The sequence below is a fragment of the Orycteropus afer genome, unplaced genomic scaffold, assembly GCF_000298275.1.
Source record: "Orycteropus afer afer isolate SDZICR_OR568_19922 unplaced genomic scaffold, OryAfe1.0 scaffold00047, whole genome shotgun sequence".
NCBI classification, from domain to species: domain Eukaryota; kingdom Metazoa; phylum Chordata; class Mammalia; order Tubulidentata; family Orycteropodidae; genus Orycteropus; species Orycteropus afer.
This window is the reverse complement of record NW_006921634.1, coordinates 14,142,746-14,160,757: the sequence shown is the minus strand read 5'-3', so window position 1 is coordinate 14,160,757 and position 18,012 is coordinate 14,142,746. Positions and strand designations below refer to the sequence as shown.

Here is an 18,012-nt window from a genome sequence, read left to right as displayed (position 1 = left end):
CAATATTGTGACTCAAAGCCTGAATTTTTTCTTCATTTCTTTCAGAATGAGAAATGTTGAGCGTGTTCTTCCCCTTTGATTTTCCAACTTCAGATCTATGCACATCTCATTATAATAATTTACTTTGTCCTCTTGAGCTGCCTTTTGAAATCATCTCTTCAGCTCTTTTACTTCATCATTTTTTCCATTCACTTCAGCTACTCTCCATTGAAGATCAAGTTTCAGAGTATCTTCTGACATCCGTTTTTGTCTTCTCTTTCATTCCTGTCTTTTTAATAAAATTTTGCTTTCTTCATGTACTACGTCTTTGTTGCCAACCCTTAATTCATCAGGTCTTCAGTCACTGGCGTTCAATGCATCTATCTATTATTCAGATAGTAGTTGGTGCTCTCTAAATTTAGGTCTCCTTAATTTATTTAGGGCCATGTTTAATTTTCTTCACCTTCAACTTAAATTTGCATATGAACAATCAATGGTCTGTTCCACAGTTGCCCCATAGCATTGTTTCCACTGATGATATTGAGCCTCTCCATCACCTCTTTCCACAGATGTAGTTGATTTGATTTCTGTGCATCCATCTGGAGAGGTCCATGTGTATAGTCACCATTAATGCTGTTTAAATAATGTAGGGTATTTGTAATGAATACGTCATTGGTCATACAAAATTCTATCATGTGGTCTTTGGAGTCATTTCTATCACCGGGGCTCTAGTTTTCCACTACCAATATTTCTTTCTTTCCAACTTTAGCATTCCAATCACCAGTAATCATCGATACAGCTTGATTGTATGCTTGATCAATTTTAGACTGTAAAAATTGGTAAAAATCTTTAATCTCTTCAATTTTGGCTGTGGTAGTTGGTGCATAAATTTGAAAATTAATAGTATTAACTAGTCTTCCTTGTAGGTGTGTGGATATTATCTTATCACTGACAATATTATATTTCAGGATAGATCTTGAAATGTTCTTGTTGACAATGACTGTGGTGTCATTCCTCTTTGGTCTGTCATTCCAGGAATAACAGAACATATATTGCCCAATGAAAAATGACCAATACCAATCCACTTCAGCTCACTAATGCTTAGGATATTGATCTTTATGCATTCCATTTCTTTTTGACAACTTCCAATTTTCCTGGGTGAATACCCCCTACATTACACATCCAATTACTAATGGGTATTTGCAGCTGCTTCTTCCATTTTGAAGCTGTTTCTTCTCATTTTTTGATTTGTGTAACATCAGCAAATGAAGTACTGAAAGTTTTACTCCATCACGTCATTAAGATCTGCTCTACTTTGAGAAGGCAACTTTTCCTTAGTTGTACCTTGAATGCCTTCCAACTTGAGAGGCTCATCTTCTGACACTATGTCAGACAATGTTTCTGATCTATAAAATAAGGTTTTCATTGGACATGGTCACATCCTTTTTCCTAATCTGCCTTAGTCTGGAAGCCCCACTGAATCCATCCACCATGGGTGGCCCCACTGGTATTTGACACACCACTGGCATAGCTTCCACCACAGCAAGCTACCACATCATGAGCCTTCATACGTATTGATCTATCTCTTAATGTTTTGTGACTAGAACTTGTATATACAGCTTGTTGGAGTTAAATTGAAAAGAGATCTTAAAAAATTACTAAAATTATAAGTTTGGAAGAACGCATATTAAAATGAAAAAGCAAAAAAAACTACTAACATAATACTTCTACAAACATATTTTATAGTGTTCTATAAAATGACCTAAATTGGAATTATGATTACAAAATAAATTTGTTACTGGAATCAAAGAAGTGATCAATGCTACTAAAATAAATTAATTCCTACTTTCTTTTATTCTTCATATGTTTATTGGGCACTACAATGCATGTAATATATAGTACTGGAACTACATAGATAAATATGTTACAGTGTCTCCTTTCAATTCAAAATCTAATGAGTGAGATGCATTTAAAATGTTATCCAAATATATTACTCCAAAAGTAAAAGTGTCCTATTACAGTATAATAGCTAACAATTTATCAAGTCTTAACAGATGAAAGATGTGTGATTTCATATCCTGCTCTTGTGAACTATGACTCTCCCTGGTTGATGAATTTTTGTGCCATAACTATTCTGTACATATAACATTCATATCTATATCTTTCTATATGTGTGTGTGTATATATATATATATATATATATATATATATATATGTAAATACACAATATAATTTGGAGATATTGCTTAACTGCTTTTCTAGATGCTACACAAAAACAGAAACATGCACCTATAAATCATAAAAGGAATGTGGTTGTGCAGCATGCTGTAATGGAGTTAACCTCCATATTGAAGGAATAAATGTTAATGTTGTAATTGAATAAACATTAAATAACATTGATGTTGTTTGGATTTATGCATTGTCATTCTTCACTATATACCTGAAGAATGTTAGTTCTGTTGAATAAAGATCAGCTTGAATTTCACAATGGATTTGGTTTTTAAAATGGAAGATATTTTATAAATAACAAGATCTGCACTATATGAATCAAAAAGAATTATCTGCAAAGGCAATATTTAAATACAAATATTTAAAAATTGGGAAACTGAATAATGGCCTGAAAAAAATTTGTCTTACACTATGATACTTAAAAGACAGTAGAGTATTTTTTTTTAATTGCTTGGGATGACAACAAAATTAATAGTAATATAAAACAAGAAACACAAAATGTTACAATGAAGAGTTTTCTTTGGTAGAGGATTTCTGTGAATGAATGACAATGGATTTGGCTTCTGAATAATAATAAAGTGGAGCTAACATACAATAAGATGTAGTCTGGATTGTAGGGTATCAATGATCTATCTGAAAAAAAAAAAAATCCTTCAGTGGACAACATTTAAAACAAACTGAATAACTTCATCTATCTAGCTTTTGTCAGGTCACCTATCTTAGGGTGTGGGAAACTGAGGAGACATATGGCACTTTCAACCCATAAGCTGTTAAAAACATCACCAGATGTATTATATATTGACAACAATTTAAGTAAAGCATTTGAGCTTGAATTCAGTCTCTGGATTACATTTTTCAAAATACTAAGCAGATGTGCATAAAAAAAATTCTTGCTTATTATTTGTATTATTTAGCTCCCTACTGATAAATGCTATGTGTTATTGGCCTCCTTCCTTGCTGACATACTCTAAAATATTAAGGAGTTGACATATTATATCCACATAAATCATTTTCAATATTATAACTCTCACCTGTGGACCAGTAAGAGAAAGTGTGGTATATTAAAAAAGACAATAAACGTGGAGGTGGATGGGGGTTTGAATCCCAGTGCTTCAATGATTTTGCTCTAATCTGTGATCAAGAGTGTTTCTTAATCTTCATGAATCTCATCTCCAAACTGAGATACTAATTCTTATTTTAATGGGCTACTATGATGATTGCAGAGCTTTAGTGGTAAAGTGGTTAAAGCTTTAGGCTGCTAACTTAAAAGTTGTCAGTTCAAATCTACCAGCTGCTCTATGGGAGAAAGATGAGGCACTCTGCTCCTTAAAATTTACAGCATTGAAAATCTATGGGGTAGTTCTGCTTTTTGTCAATGGCTGCTGTAAGTCAGAATCAACTCAATGACAGTGGGTTTTTTTTTGGTTTTATCGTAATTTGTTATAGTAAATATTGCTTACTTCAGTCACTTCACTTAATCCATTGCCCATGCATTAGCTTGATCTTTATTTTCTATCATTTGTGAATATACATGTATGTATATATGTATATAAATACACACACACACACATATATGACACTATTTTCATAAAAATCAAAAATTCAAAGTGTGAAAATTTCTCCAAAAATTAATGTTGAGAAATGTTCATTATTTAGAAAATTACTCACCAGGGATCTATATTTTATATCATTTTCTACAATAAGTTTGAATGTATTTCAATAACTAAAACATCTTTACAAATAAGGCCTAATGTAGCTAAATAAAATTGTAAAGAAAAGAAAAAAAGAGAATGAGAACTAATGGCAGGGATCTTCATACTGACCACAGTTTTGTCTATCTTTAAAAAAGAAAAAAAAAGTAAGGTAAATAGGAAATAACTATTCTCCATGTCATTCTTATTGCTTTAAATTAGGTCTTCAAAAATCTCACTGAGAGAGAGCAGACTATAGCATGAGAGGCAAATTCTCAACATCCTTGCTTCTAAGAATTATTCTGGCTGTACTTCCTTCAGGACAGGCTTGTTTATTCTTCTAGCAGTCCATGGTACTTTCAATATTCTTTGCCAAAACCACAATTCAAATGCATCAACGCTTCTGCAGTCTTCCTTATTCATTGTCTAGTTTCACATGCATATGAGATAGTTGAAAATACCATAGCTTGGGTCAAAGGGCACTTTTACTCCTTAATACTTTAAAGGGGTCTTCTGCAGCAGATTTGCTCAATGCAGTAAGTCACTTGATTTTCTGACGCTGCTTCCATGGGTAAGGAGTTGTGGTGGCACAGTGCCTCAGGCATTTGACTGCTAACCAGAGGGGTTGGCAGTTGAAACCCACCAGCCACTTGACACAAGGAAGATGGGGCAATCTACATCCATAAAGATTTACCGCCTGGGGAACACAATGGGGATCTCTATGAGTCCGAACCAACTCAATGGCAGTGGGTTTGGTTTTCAGGGCTTCCATGGGTGTTGGTTGTGAATCCAAGTGAAATGTTACCCTTTACAACTTCAATCTTCTCTCCATTTATAATGATGCTGCTTATTGGTCCAGTTGCAAGGATTTTTTTTCTTTTATGTTGAAGCGTAACACATACTGAAGACTATAGTCTATAATCATCAGTAAGTGCTTCAGATCTAATTAGATGGTTGTTGTTGTTGTTATTAAGTGCCGTTGAGTCATTTCCAACTCATAGCAACCCCATGCACAGCAGAACGAAACACTGCCCAATCCCACGCCAGCCCCACAATCCCTGCTATACCTGAGACCATCATCGCCACCACCATGTCAATCCATCTTGTTGAAGGCCTCCCCCTCTTTCGTTGACCCTCCACCCTACCAAGCATGACATTCTTCTCCAGGGAATGGTCCCTTCTGACAACATGACCAAAATAGGTGAGATGAAGTCTGGCCATTCTTGCTTCCAAGGAGCATTCTGGCTGCACTTCCTCCAGTACAGATCTGTTAGTTATTTTAGCAGTCCATGGTACTTTCAGCATTCTTTGCCAGCACCACAACTCAAAAGCATCAACTCTTCTTCTGTCTTCCTTATTCATTGTCCAGCTCTCACATGCATACAAGGTGATTGGAAATATCATGGCTTGTGTCAGGCGCACCTTAGTCCTCAAGGAGATATCCTTGCTATTAGTTTGGTACATTAGATGGTTGTTGTTGTTGTTGTTATGTGCCGTCGAGTCAGCCCTGACTCATAGCGACCCCTCGTTGGGTTTAGGCACAGGATATGTAGCTAAAACTCATAGATTAAGCATATTTATGTGTTGTTGTTGTTATGTGCCATTGAGTCAGACCTGACTCATAGCAACCCCTCCTTGGGTTTCCGAGGCAGTATCACTACGGAAGTGTGCCCCATCTTCCTTCCGAGGAGTGGCTGGTGGATTTGAACCACCAGCTTTCTGGTTAGCAGTCAAGTGCTTTAGGCACTATGCTACCAGAGCTCCCCATATTTATGTAACACATTTTTTTTTCTCTGTACAAATAAAACCTTCCATTGTGGGAGCTTCCTATAACATAAAATGGCTTAAAGTTGTTTGATATTTAATCTTTCTCTCTTTTTCTCTTTCTCCCTTTCTCCACTTTTCCATCTGCCCCTCTTCCTTTTTTTCTCTCATATTTTTTTTTCTTTTTAATTTAGAACCTTAAGAGGAAGTATTCAATTTATGTGGAATATATAAAGACATACTGTCTGATTAGCTAGTTAAAACTAAATTTTTCCTTTTTTTTAATCAATCATCAAAAACTAAAGGGGACAGAAGTAATTAATAAGTTATTTCACCTACAAAACTACTTTATTTTATAAACAAAAAATAGGTTCAATACAATCTATATGCATTTTACTCTAAGGTTCAAAGTATTTCCAAAGTTTTGTGTTTTCTTTTTGCTACATTTTGTTTTCATTTTTATAAATATGGTCTTTTACACCTATATATGTTAACTTAAACTTGTAAATTCACCTTATTTTTTATGTATTTAACTACCTTGCACCACTTTATTTATTTTGCTTCATTCTGTTTTATCATGTTTACAACACAGATGCTGAGTCATAAAAATAATAATTGTGGCTTAAATTTACGCCTACCAATTACTTTAGCGTACACTTTTGTAATGCCTTTGGGGGGGTGTGTGGGAAACACGGGTCTAGAAAGGCTACCTTAGAGCTCTTGCTCATCTTTTGAGTGTAAGAGCTAAGCAGGGAAAAAAACATTCCCATAATTACACTTCTATGGGGTGGGGGACTGACTACAGGAAATATTCTGTTCTCTGTAAATATTGATCATCTGACTGAAAATGTAAGCCTCCACTTCCTCCTGTAGGACACTAGGCCGCTATAGTTTCCAACAGAAATCATTCCACTGAAGGATGATTCTAAATATAAACCACGAAAGCCAAGGAATATTCATGCATTATGCCATCCCATAACTATAACTATTGCCAGGCAGGTAGAAATGTTGGCCAAGATTCAGAGAGTATGACAAGGAGAAAAGCTCTCTAATCAAGCACAAACATTTTCAAAGTAGGAAAGTATAGTGACCATGTAATACCTGAGATACTCTTGTAACTGAAATAGCGTTCTATTCCTAATTGCCCTGGGGCAGCATAAACTGAGTCTATAGGGCAAATCAACTTACATGGCACCTGATGGAGCCTGACAGTAAGAAGTTACATGTTTTTAAGATACCTTCCTTAAATTGGCAGAAACACATACCAAGTAGCTAATTGCCCATTTCTTTTCCTGGGCAACTTTAAGATCATTTTTCTCTTAAAAATGATGAATGTTGTGGGCAAGTTTGTCTTCACCCAGCTTGCTCACAGTGTAAAACTAAATGGGCACCACAAAGAGGGTCCACACATTGCTACTTATTAGCATACCCTCCCACCAGAGGGCACACCAGTAATATTGAATGAAAGTTTTTTTTTTTTTTTTTTAAACCTACTTTTCTTGTAATAATCATTAATTACTACCTATGAATGGAATAGCTGGAATGGGGTGGGAAGCTTTGCAGGCACCTCTGACCCCAATCTAATTCTCATTTAGAGGTGGGCCATTTGTCAAGACACACAGAGATATGAAACTTTCCATCAAGGATCTAAATGTAACACAAACTCCTTACATTTTTTTTTTTAAATGGTTTTAAGTAGTAAAGCTATGGTTGAGCTCTTGCTTTCCATTATCAAATACTAAGCTGTATAGAGGAACTAGTAATAGTTCACTTTGTTACTGTGAGATTAAACTAACATAATGTATTTGAATGTTAATCATTTTTCCATTGAGGTACAGAAGCATCGTTGACTTCCCCTATGATTAGGAAAAGGAGCTCTGATGGCACAGTGGTGACACACTCACCTGATAACTAAAAGATTGGTGGTTTAAATCCACCAGCCACTCAAGAGAAAAGATGTGGCAGTCTTCTTCTGCAAAGATTTAATCTAAACTAACTTAACCTAATCTAACCTAACCCACTGACATGGAGTGAGTTCTGACTCATAGAGACCCCCATTGAGTATCCAAGGCTGTAACTCTTTATAGAAATAGGCTGCTTCATCTTTCTCTCATAGAGTGGCTGGTGGGTTTGAACCTCTGAACTTCTGGTTAGCAGCCAAATACCTTATCCATTATATATCACCAGAGATCCTTTCTGTAAAGATCCTAGTTTGTCCTGCATGGTTCTTACGAATCAGAATCAACTTGATGGCAACAGGTTTCTTATTTATTGTCCAAAAGCCTGCCTATTGATTTGCTTCAAGGAATTGTGAACAGTTTTCTTTGTGGATTTCATCCAAATATATTATTGATGGTTTAAGATTAGCGAAATGTGTACATGTATGCTAGTGCCACAATCATAAACAAATTTAAATGATTCTTTGTCACTTTCTTTCAGGGTGCATTTACCTTGTTTAGCCTTAAATGTAAAGATCTTCATAAAACTTTCCTTGAGTCACAGGAGTAGAATGTAGTACACTCTGTTCACATAATACTTTGCAGGTGCATTTATCACAGAACATAGCATGTTCAGCTGTAATGTAAGGTATGCTTTTTTACCTAATCTGATGGAACATAACTTCCTTCAAAGCTCTCTTGCTAGCAGTAATCCCAGTTATATTGTTATGTGCCATCGAGTCGGCCCCAACTCATAGTGACTCCTTCTTGGGTTTCTGAGGCAGTATCACTACGGAAGTAGATTGCCCAATCTTCCTTCTGAGGAGTGCCTGGTGGGTTTGAACCACTAGCCCTCTGGTTAGCAGTCAAGTGCCTTAGGCACTATGCTACCAGAGCTCCTAATCCCAGTAGTAGGCACTTACTAAATATTAAATGAATAAATGAATGAATAAGTATAATGTATATGGCATAGTAAATTTGGTCGGAGTGATGGATTCCTAAGGAGTTACAAGAAATAAATAAAGAAAGATTGAATTCTGATATGAGCTTTTCAAAATACTCTTTAAGAGTCCCTGTACTGGACATTGTACTTTTTAGGAGAACTGATCATGAGATATAGTGATAGTCATATTTACTTGGTAAAATCAACATCTGTATTTGCTTATATGAATGTTCTGGCTTACTATATTCCTCTCTTTTTAGTGTTCTCATCTGGGAAATGGATATAGTACTATTCACGGTTAGTGAATAGTACAAAAACAAGTGGGAAAAGCGCATGCAATCTGTGATCCTCAGAAGTAAAGATGAGATTGCAGATATTTTTGAACCATATTTTCTCAATTCTTAAACACAACATGGTTAGCTCTTTGGCATTTTGGGGACAATATAAACACTTGCAGGCCATAGAAGCTATTTGACATATGGGCATATTAATTTAGGCTAAGAGTCAGCAATTTTTTTTTTTGTAAAGGACCAAAAAGTAAATATTTTAGGCTTTATGAGCCAGCTGGTTTCTTTCTCAACTATTCAATCTTGCCATTGCAGCACAAAAGCCAATATAGATGCCATGTAGATGTGTGGCGGTGTTCCAATAACATTTTATTTACAAAAACAGGAAGCTAGGCAGGAAACGGCCCTTGGGCAATAGCTTGTGTATCCCTAATTTAGGCCAAGGACTTGAATATGTTCAAAATACTTCCAATATTTTTGACTCATCAGAAGATTCATTTGATGCCAGGAAAATATCTAATTTTTTAGAGACATAAGCACTCTATGCTGTGCAAACCAAAAAACAAACCTGCTGCCATTGAGTAGATTCCCACTCATAGCAACAAAGACTCTGATAATTCCCATTCATTGTTAATTTAAAGCATTTCTCTATTTCGCATGCTTTACAAGATGCCATAAAATTAAAAAATGTCAGTTTGTAAATTATTACTTGTATTTTATGTATTTAACAGACAATATTTACTTAGAATTAATTTGCATTTGCATTTTCACCCTAGGGACTACAGCATCATACTATGCCAAGAACACTTACTGTATACTTGTAATTGTCCACGAAAGGAATTTTTTCCACGTGAATTTTCAGCTTTGCACTCATATATGCCTGCATCATCCAGCTGCACGTTGGGTATCTCCAGCACTGCCTGAGATTTCCGCAGACGTGCTTTACTAGGAATATAACCATTAACCTTCATCCATGTGATTGTTGGAACGGGGCTACAATAGGGAACAAAAATACTGTTAATACACTTTCCACTATTAGGAACATAGATTCTTTTATCTGGTAATTTAAGCACTTAATAGGCTGGGTGCCATAAAATGTAATCCCAATTAAGTACCATGTGCTGGTTGATATATTTCACTTTCTATGTGGATTGTCTGGTAAGTGATCACATTACAAGGGGATGGTTTCCTTTTCTTTCATATTTCAGGGAATGCAATTCAGAGACAGTACTTTGTACATTTTAATATATTGTTGTTGTTGTAGTTGTTATGAGCCGTCGAGTCGGACCCGACTCATAGCGACCCCTCCTTGGGTTTCCGAGGCAGTATCACTTTGAAAAAATTGTATTAGAAATTTTAAATGACAACGTGTTCTTGTTATTGTGTGCCGTCAAGCCAGACCCGATTCATCGCGACCCCTCCTTGGGTTTCCGAGTCGACATCACTACGGAAGTAGATTGCCCAACCTTCCTTCCGAGGAGTGGCTGGTGGATTTGAACCACCAGCCCTCTGGTTAGGAGTCAAATGCCTTAGGCACTTCACTACCAGAGCTCCCAAATGACAAAGTAATTTGGAGAAATTATGAAGTAATGTGTGCTGCTTTTAAGAAGTCAAAGACTGATGATTTAAATACATTAAGAAACATTTGGGCCCCCACCCCTGCAAATCTCTTCTTTCTGCCACAAAGAGAGTTTATATGTAACTTCCACTTTGTCTCTATGATACACATATACACATACACATAGATTTCTTAAATATATATATATGTATAACTAGTGTACTTACTATTTTATTATTAAAAGATTAAATCCCTTAAATAGTGTCCTGACTTATTTTGGACAGTACATAAAGATTATTCTATTATGTAGAGTGAATATATCAGAATTTAATTGACCACCCTCTTAGGCATTCAGTACAGTTCCAGTTTCCATTTTTTTCTTTTTCCTTTTTTTGCCAGTTAAAAAAAAAAAAAAAAAAAAACTTCTATAAACACCATGCACATATATCATGTAATATTGCTTTTATTTTGTGTGGCAGACAGTCACAAAACTGGGATTGATGGATCAAAGGGCATATACATTTTTCATTTTAATAAGTACTGCCAGATTGTTTGCAATAATATGGTAGCAGTTCCCACACCTATTAGTAATGTATGAGATTGTTCTCCCATATCCTTGCCAGCATTTCATGTGATAAATCTGTTTAATATTTGTCAGTATTGATAGATAAAAAATGATGTTTTGTTGCTATTTTAATTAATATTTCACTCAACTCTAAGAAAGTTGAATATCTTTTCATAATCTTATTAGCTGTATGCATCTGCTATTCTGGGAATTGTCACCTTATGCTATTTTTCTCATTTTTCTTTGTAGTTGTTTGCATCTTTTTAAATTAATTTCTTAGAGTTTTTTAATATACTAGGACGTTATGATTTTATTTCTCAGAAATATTCTTCTCTAGTGTATTGCTATTTTATGATGGCATCTGTGATACAATTTATAAACTTTTTTGTGAGAAACAAACATGTCTGTAGTTTCCATTAGATTTCTGGATTTTTTATTTAGAAAATCATTCCTAAGTCTAGGTTCATGCTGGTATTTTCTGCAATAGTTCTTACTGCATTTTTAACTATTTTAAAGTGTTTGGATCGTTCAACTATAGACTACGTTTATGTTTCTGGTGTAAGATAAGGAATCTAACTATTTCAGCTTTATTAAATAAATGAAAGCTTTTCCCCACAATATTTGAAATGCTGCTTTTGTCGTGTAATTGGTTCCCACATACTTGAATCTGTTTCAAGCTTTCAGTTCGGTTCCACTGATTTATTTATTACTATGCATTTTTAATGCACTCTATGCTCTGGACACAGCCTATTTTTTCAATTTTATTTCTCACTACTTCCTTACATAGCTTCTGACCCAGAAACACATGTCACTGTGTTTCCAATCATATCTTTTAAACCTTGCTAAACCTGAGACTCTCCCTAAATTCTTCCTCTTCAGAGAAGTATTTCCTTATTGATGGTGGTGGTGTTAGATGCCGTGAGGTGGCCTCCGACTCATAGTGACTCTGTTCAACAGAATGAAACACTGCCCGGTCCTGAGCCAGCCTCACCATCTTTGCTATATCTGAGCCAATCACTGCATACTGGTGTAAAATCAAAAAATAAACAAAGGAACTCACTGCCATTGAGTTGATTGCAACTCATAACGACCCCCACTGGGTTTCCAATGGTAAATCTATGCGGAAGCAGACTGCCCTTCCTTCCAAGCAGAGCGCTGGTGGGTTTAAACCCCTGACCTCTTGGTTAGCAGGAAAATGCCTTAATCGCTATGCCACCACTGCTCCTTCCTTAGTGGTATTCAACAACAACAACAAAAACCCACTGCCGTCGAGTCCATTCGATTCATAGCGAGGCTTCCTTGGGTTTCTGAGGCGGTATCTCTAAAAAAGTAGATTGCCCAATCATTCTTGCCAGGAGTGGCTGGTGGGTTTGAACTGCCAGCCTTCTGGTTAGCAATCAAGTGCCTTAGGTGCTATGCTACCAGAGCTCCCTCCCTTATTGGTATAGCTAGCTACATTTTTTTTTTTTTCTTTTAAATAACAAAGTACTTTGCTTATACTACTCGTATCTTGTTTAACATTCTGCTACAGATTATAATTACTAAAGGTAAGATACGTTTTGAACAATTTTTTTCTTATACAAGTACTAGCAATGTTCACTATTTTAAACAACACTACAATAAACATCTTTGTTTTTCTTTTAACACCTTCTGACTTGTTCTTGATGAACAACACAGAACTAAAATTGCTAGATTAAAGAGTTGGCAACATGTTTGTTTGTTGAGGTACTTATTGCTTGAATCCAGAAAGGTTTAATTAACCTTGCCTTAGAGAAACCCTGATGTGAGCATGGCTTAGTGGTCTCTTCAAATCAAAATTGATTTGTAATGTTTTTATTTATGATATTTGTATCGATATTCAAACTGAGATTGCCTGCAGTTTATGAAGTTGTTGAACTTATTTTTGTGCTTTTTTATTAGTAAGTTGATTGGTTTGATTATTTATGCCTTTCACAGATTTAGCATCATTATGATGGATAATAGTTTGGTATCTTCTATAATGTATCAATTTAATTATAGGGAATTATGTATTGCTTGGAACTTTGATAGGACATCCAAAAAGTCATTTAGATGTGACATCATAGTAGTAGTAATTATTTGACAGTGTTTTTATTTTTTTCTGTTTTCTTTAATTATGTGGCATGTAAATATCTGTTTACATTGAATTTGATAATTCATATTCCTCTAGAAAATCAACTATTTAATCCATAATTCCAGTGTTTTAGCAGAAAGTAATGTAAATAGTAATTGCTTACAACTATAAAAAAAAAAAATTACTCATGAGTGGTCACATGTTGTGGTAGTTAAGTGTGGGTTCCTCAAGTGTAAAATATGATGGAGATATTACTACCTGTCTTAGAAGGCTATTGCGAAGTTAAATGACTTCAAGTGCTTGGTATCAAGTAATCAGGCAACAAATATCTCTATCTATCTATCTATCTATCTATATCTACATCTATTAGTAATGATTATTTCAATGTTTGCATCTTCCTCATAATTGTAATGGTTTGAATATATGTTTTATCTATCTATCTATCTATATCTACATCTATTAGTAATGATTATTTCAATGTTTGCATCTTCCTCATAATTGTAATGGTTTGAATATATGTTTTTTTCTCTTTTTTTTTCCTATGTTGTTGTTGTTGTTATGTGCCATTGAGTTGGACCTGACTCATAGCAACCCCTTCTTGGGTTTCCGAGGTGGTATCACTACAGAAGTAGATCGCCCAAACTTCTTTCCGAGGAGTGGCTGGTGGGTTTGAACTGCTAGCCTTCTGGTTAGCAGTCAAGTGCCTTAGGCACTAAGCTACCAGAGTATGTGGTTGTTAGGATCACAAGTGCAGGGAAATCAAGATTCAAATACGTTTTGGATGCTAAGATCCTATGTGATCTGAGTTTTAGTTTCTCCATCTGTAAAATGGGGGTATTTATCTATCCCATTAGAATTAAAATATCTTAAGGACAGTGCTTTTATTTACTGATGTATTTATTCCATCAGTAGGTTGACAGAGTATTTGGCATATAAAGTAGCTAGTTATTCATATATCTTTATGTTGTTGTTGTTGTTGTTATGTGCCGTCGAGTCGGCCCCGACTCATAGCGACCCCTTCTTGGGTTTCCGAGGCAGTATCACTAAGGAAGTAGGATTGCCCAACCTTCCTTCCGAGGAGTGGCTGGTGGGTTTGAACCTCCAGACTTCTGGTTAGCAGTCAAGTGCTTTAGCCACTATGCTACCAGAGCTCCTATATCTTTATGAAATAAAGAAATTATTCTTCTAATATAACTTTCAATGATCTCTGGTAATGTAGTGGATAAGGCATTTGGCTGCTAACCAGAAGGTCAATAGTTCAAACTCACCAGCTGCCCTGTGGAATGATGATGACACAATCTACTTCACGAAGGATTTACAGCCTTTGAAACCCAATGGTGGTTGCTATGGGTCGTAATTGACTCAATGGTACTGGGTAATATAATTTTCAGGATTACTCAAGATGAATTACTTATATTACAGTATAACACATTAGCAAAACATGAGTATTCAATAAATGTTAGCTATAATGATTTTTCCACCATTCATCTGTCAGTTTGCCCTACTATGGTGGCTTATGTATTACTCTGAGGCTAGAAGCTATGACACTGGTATTTCAAATACCAGTAGGGTCAGCCATGGCAGACAGATTACTGTGGCACTGCCAGACTAAGACAGACTAGGAAGAAGGATGGGGCCATACATTTCTGTAAAAATTGGTCACTGAAAATCTTATGAATAGTAATGAAACACTGACACATCACTATAAAATTTTATGAATAGCAGTGAAACATTGTCTGATATAGTGCCAGACAATGAGCCAATCAGATTGGAAAACTTAAACAAACAAACAAACAACAACAGAACACTGCCATGGAGTGGATTCTGACTCATGGTGGCCCCCATTGGATTTCCAAGGCTGTAAAACTTTATGGAAGTAAATTGCCTCATCTGCTACTGGTGGAAGACACTCAAAATATGACTAGGAAGGAGCCATCTCCTCAAAGTAGAGTAGACTTTAATGTCATGGATAGAATATGCTTTCAGGACCTTCATTTACTAATGGGCCATGACTCACAATGGAAGAAAGAGCTGCAAACATTCATTAATAATCTGGACATGGAATATACAATGTATAAATCTAGGAAAATTGGAAGTTGTCAAAATGAAATAGAATGCATAAAGATCAATATTCTAGGCATTAGTGAGCTGAAATGGACTGGTATTGACCATTTTGAATTGTTTTAGGTGCCATCAAGCCGGCTCTACCTCATAGCAACCCGATATAAAACAGAATGAAACACTGCACCATCTTGTGCTAGCCTCACAATCCTTGCTATACCTGGGCCCATAATTGCAGCCACTGTGTCAATCTGACTTGTTGAGGGTGTTCCTCATTTTCACTGACCTTCCACTTTACCAAGCATGATATTCTTCTCCAGGAAATAGTCTCTTCTGACAACATGAGCAAAGTAGGTGAGACAAAGTCTGGCCATTCTTGCTTCCAAGGAGGTTTCTGGCTGCACTTCCTCTGGGACAATGAGGCAATTGACAACTCCATGACTTGGGTTAGGTGTATCTTAGTCTTCAAAGAGATGTCTTTGCTCTTTAGCACTTTAAAGATGTCTTTTGCAGCACATTGCCCAATGCAATATGTTGTCTGATTTCTTGACTGCTGTTTTCATGGGTGTTGATTGTGGATTCAAGTAACATGAAATTTTTAACAACTTCATGTTTTCTCCATTTATTGTGATGCTGCTTGTTGGTCCAGTTGTAAGGGTTTTCATTTTCTTTACATTGAGGTGTAATCCATACTGCAGATTGTAGTCTTAAATCTTCATCAGCAAATGCTTCAAGTCATCTTCACTTTCAGCAAGCAAGGTTGTGTTGTTTGCGTACCAAAGGTTATTAATGAGTCTTCCTCTAATCCTGATGCTGCATTCTTCTTCATATAGTCTGGCTTCTCAGATTATTTGCTCAGCATACAGATTGAATAAGTATGGTGAAAGGATACAATTCTGATGCACTCCCTTCTTGATTGGACAATCATATTGTCTACTATTCCAGGAATGAAAAATTAAAGAAGAATGGTGCACCATTCATCTCAAAAGAACATTTGAAGATCTATTCTGCAGTACAATGCTGTCAGTGATAGGATGATATCTATACATCTACAAATAAGAGCAGTTGATGCTACCATTAATCAAATTTACTCACTAACCACTAAAGCTTTAGATAAAGAAATTGAAGAATTTTTCAACTGCTGCAGTCTGAAATTGACAAATATTCAATCAAGATGTACTGATAATTATTGGTGACTAGAATGCAAAAATTGAAAACAAAGAATCTTCAGTAGCTGGAAAACATGGCCTTGGTGATAGAAATGATGCAGGAGATGGCATGATAGAGTTTGCCAAGACCAACAACTTATACATTTAAAATATCTTTTTTAAATAACATTGCTGTTGTTGTTAGGTGCCGTCGAGTCGTTTCCATCTCATAGAGACCCCATCCCACACCGGCTTCATGATCCTTGCTATACTGGAGCCCATTGTCACAGCCATCATGTCAATCCATCTCGTTGAAGGACTTCCCCTCTTTCATTGACCCTCCACCTTACCAAGCATGACATCCTTCTCCAGGGAATGGTTCCCACTGATAACATGACCAAAGTAGGTGAGACGAAGTCTGGCCATCCTTGCTTCCAAGGAGCATCTCGGCTGAACGTCATCCAGGACAGATCTGTTAGTTCTTTTGGCAGTCCACGGTACTTTCATAATTCTTTGCCAGCACCACAACTCAAAAGCATCAACTCTTCTTCGGTCTTCCTTATTCGTTGTCCAGCCCTCACATGCATACAAGGTGATTGGAAATATCATGGCCTGTGTCAGGTGCACCTTAGTCCTCAAGGAGACATCCTTGCTCCTCAGCACTTGAGAGAGTTCCTTTGCAGATGACCTGCCCAGTGCTACACATTGTCTAATGTCCTGATTGCTGCTTCCATTGGTGTTGATTGTAGAACCAAGCAATGTGAATTCCTTGACAACCTCAATCTTTCCTCCACGTATCATGATGCTACTTATTGGTCCAGTTGTGAGGATTTTTGTCTTCTTTATATTGAGATGTAATCCATACTGCAGACTGTGTTCCTGAATCTTCATCAATAAGTGCCTCAAGCCATCCTCACTTTCAGCAAGCAAAGTTGTATTATCAGCATATCTCAGGTTGCTAATGATTCTTCCTCCAATCCTGATGCCACATTTTTCTTCATATAGTCCAGCTTCTTGGATTATTTGCTCAGCATATAGATTGAATAAGTATGGGGAAAGGATACAACCCTGACACACTCCTTTCCTGATTTTAAACCATGCAGTGTCCCCTTGTCCTGTTCAAAAGACAGCCTCTTGGTGAAGGTATAGGTTCCTCATGAGTACAATCAAGTGTTCAGGAATTCCCGTTCTTCTCAATGTTATCCATAAGTTGTCATGATCCACATAATCAAATGTCTTTGCATAATCAATAAAGCACAAGTAAACACCTTTCTGGTATTCTTTGCCTTGAGCCAAGATCCATCTGACAACAGCTATGATATCCCTTGTTTCACATCCTCTTCTGAATCTAGCTTGTACCTCTGGAAGTTCTCTATCAATATACTGCTGCAACCGTTTTGGAATTATCTTCAGTAAGAGCTTACTTGAATGATATATTATTGATATTGTTTGATAATTTCCATATTCTGTGGGATCACCTTTCTTTGGAATGGGTAAAATATGGATCTCTTCCAGTCAGTTGGCCAAATCACTCAACTTCCAGAGTTGGCCAAATCTCTTGCATAACCGAGTGAGTACTTCCAGTGCAGCATCCATTTGTTGAAATATCTCAATGGGTATTCTGTCAATTCCCGGAGTCTTGTTCTTTGCATATTCCTCCATTGCAGCTTTGACTTCCTCCTTCAGTACCATTGGTTCTAGATCATATGCCACCTCTTGAAATGGATGAAGACTGACCAGTTCTTTTTGGTACAGTGA

The 18,012-nt window shown here is 36.3% G+C and overlaps 1 protein-coding gene across 1 annotated transcript in view; it reads right to left on the bottom strand.

Moving 5' to 3' along the window:
- The window catches only part of CNTN5 (contactin 5), a 799,637-nt gene that overhangs the window by 332,475 nt on the left and 449,150 nt on the right, over nucleotides 1-18,012 (bottom strand). The window contains exon 8 of the mRNA XM_007938106.1: nucleotides 9,642-9,823. Coding sequence (XP_007936297.1) covers nucleotides 9,642-9,823 — 182 coding nt within the window. The remainder of the gene's footprint in view (nucleotides 1-9,641; nucleotides 9,824-18,012) is intronic.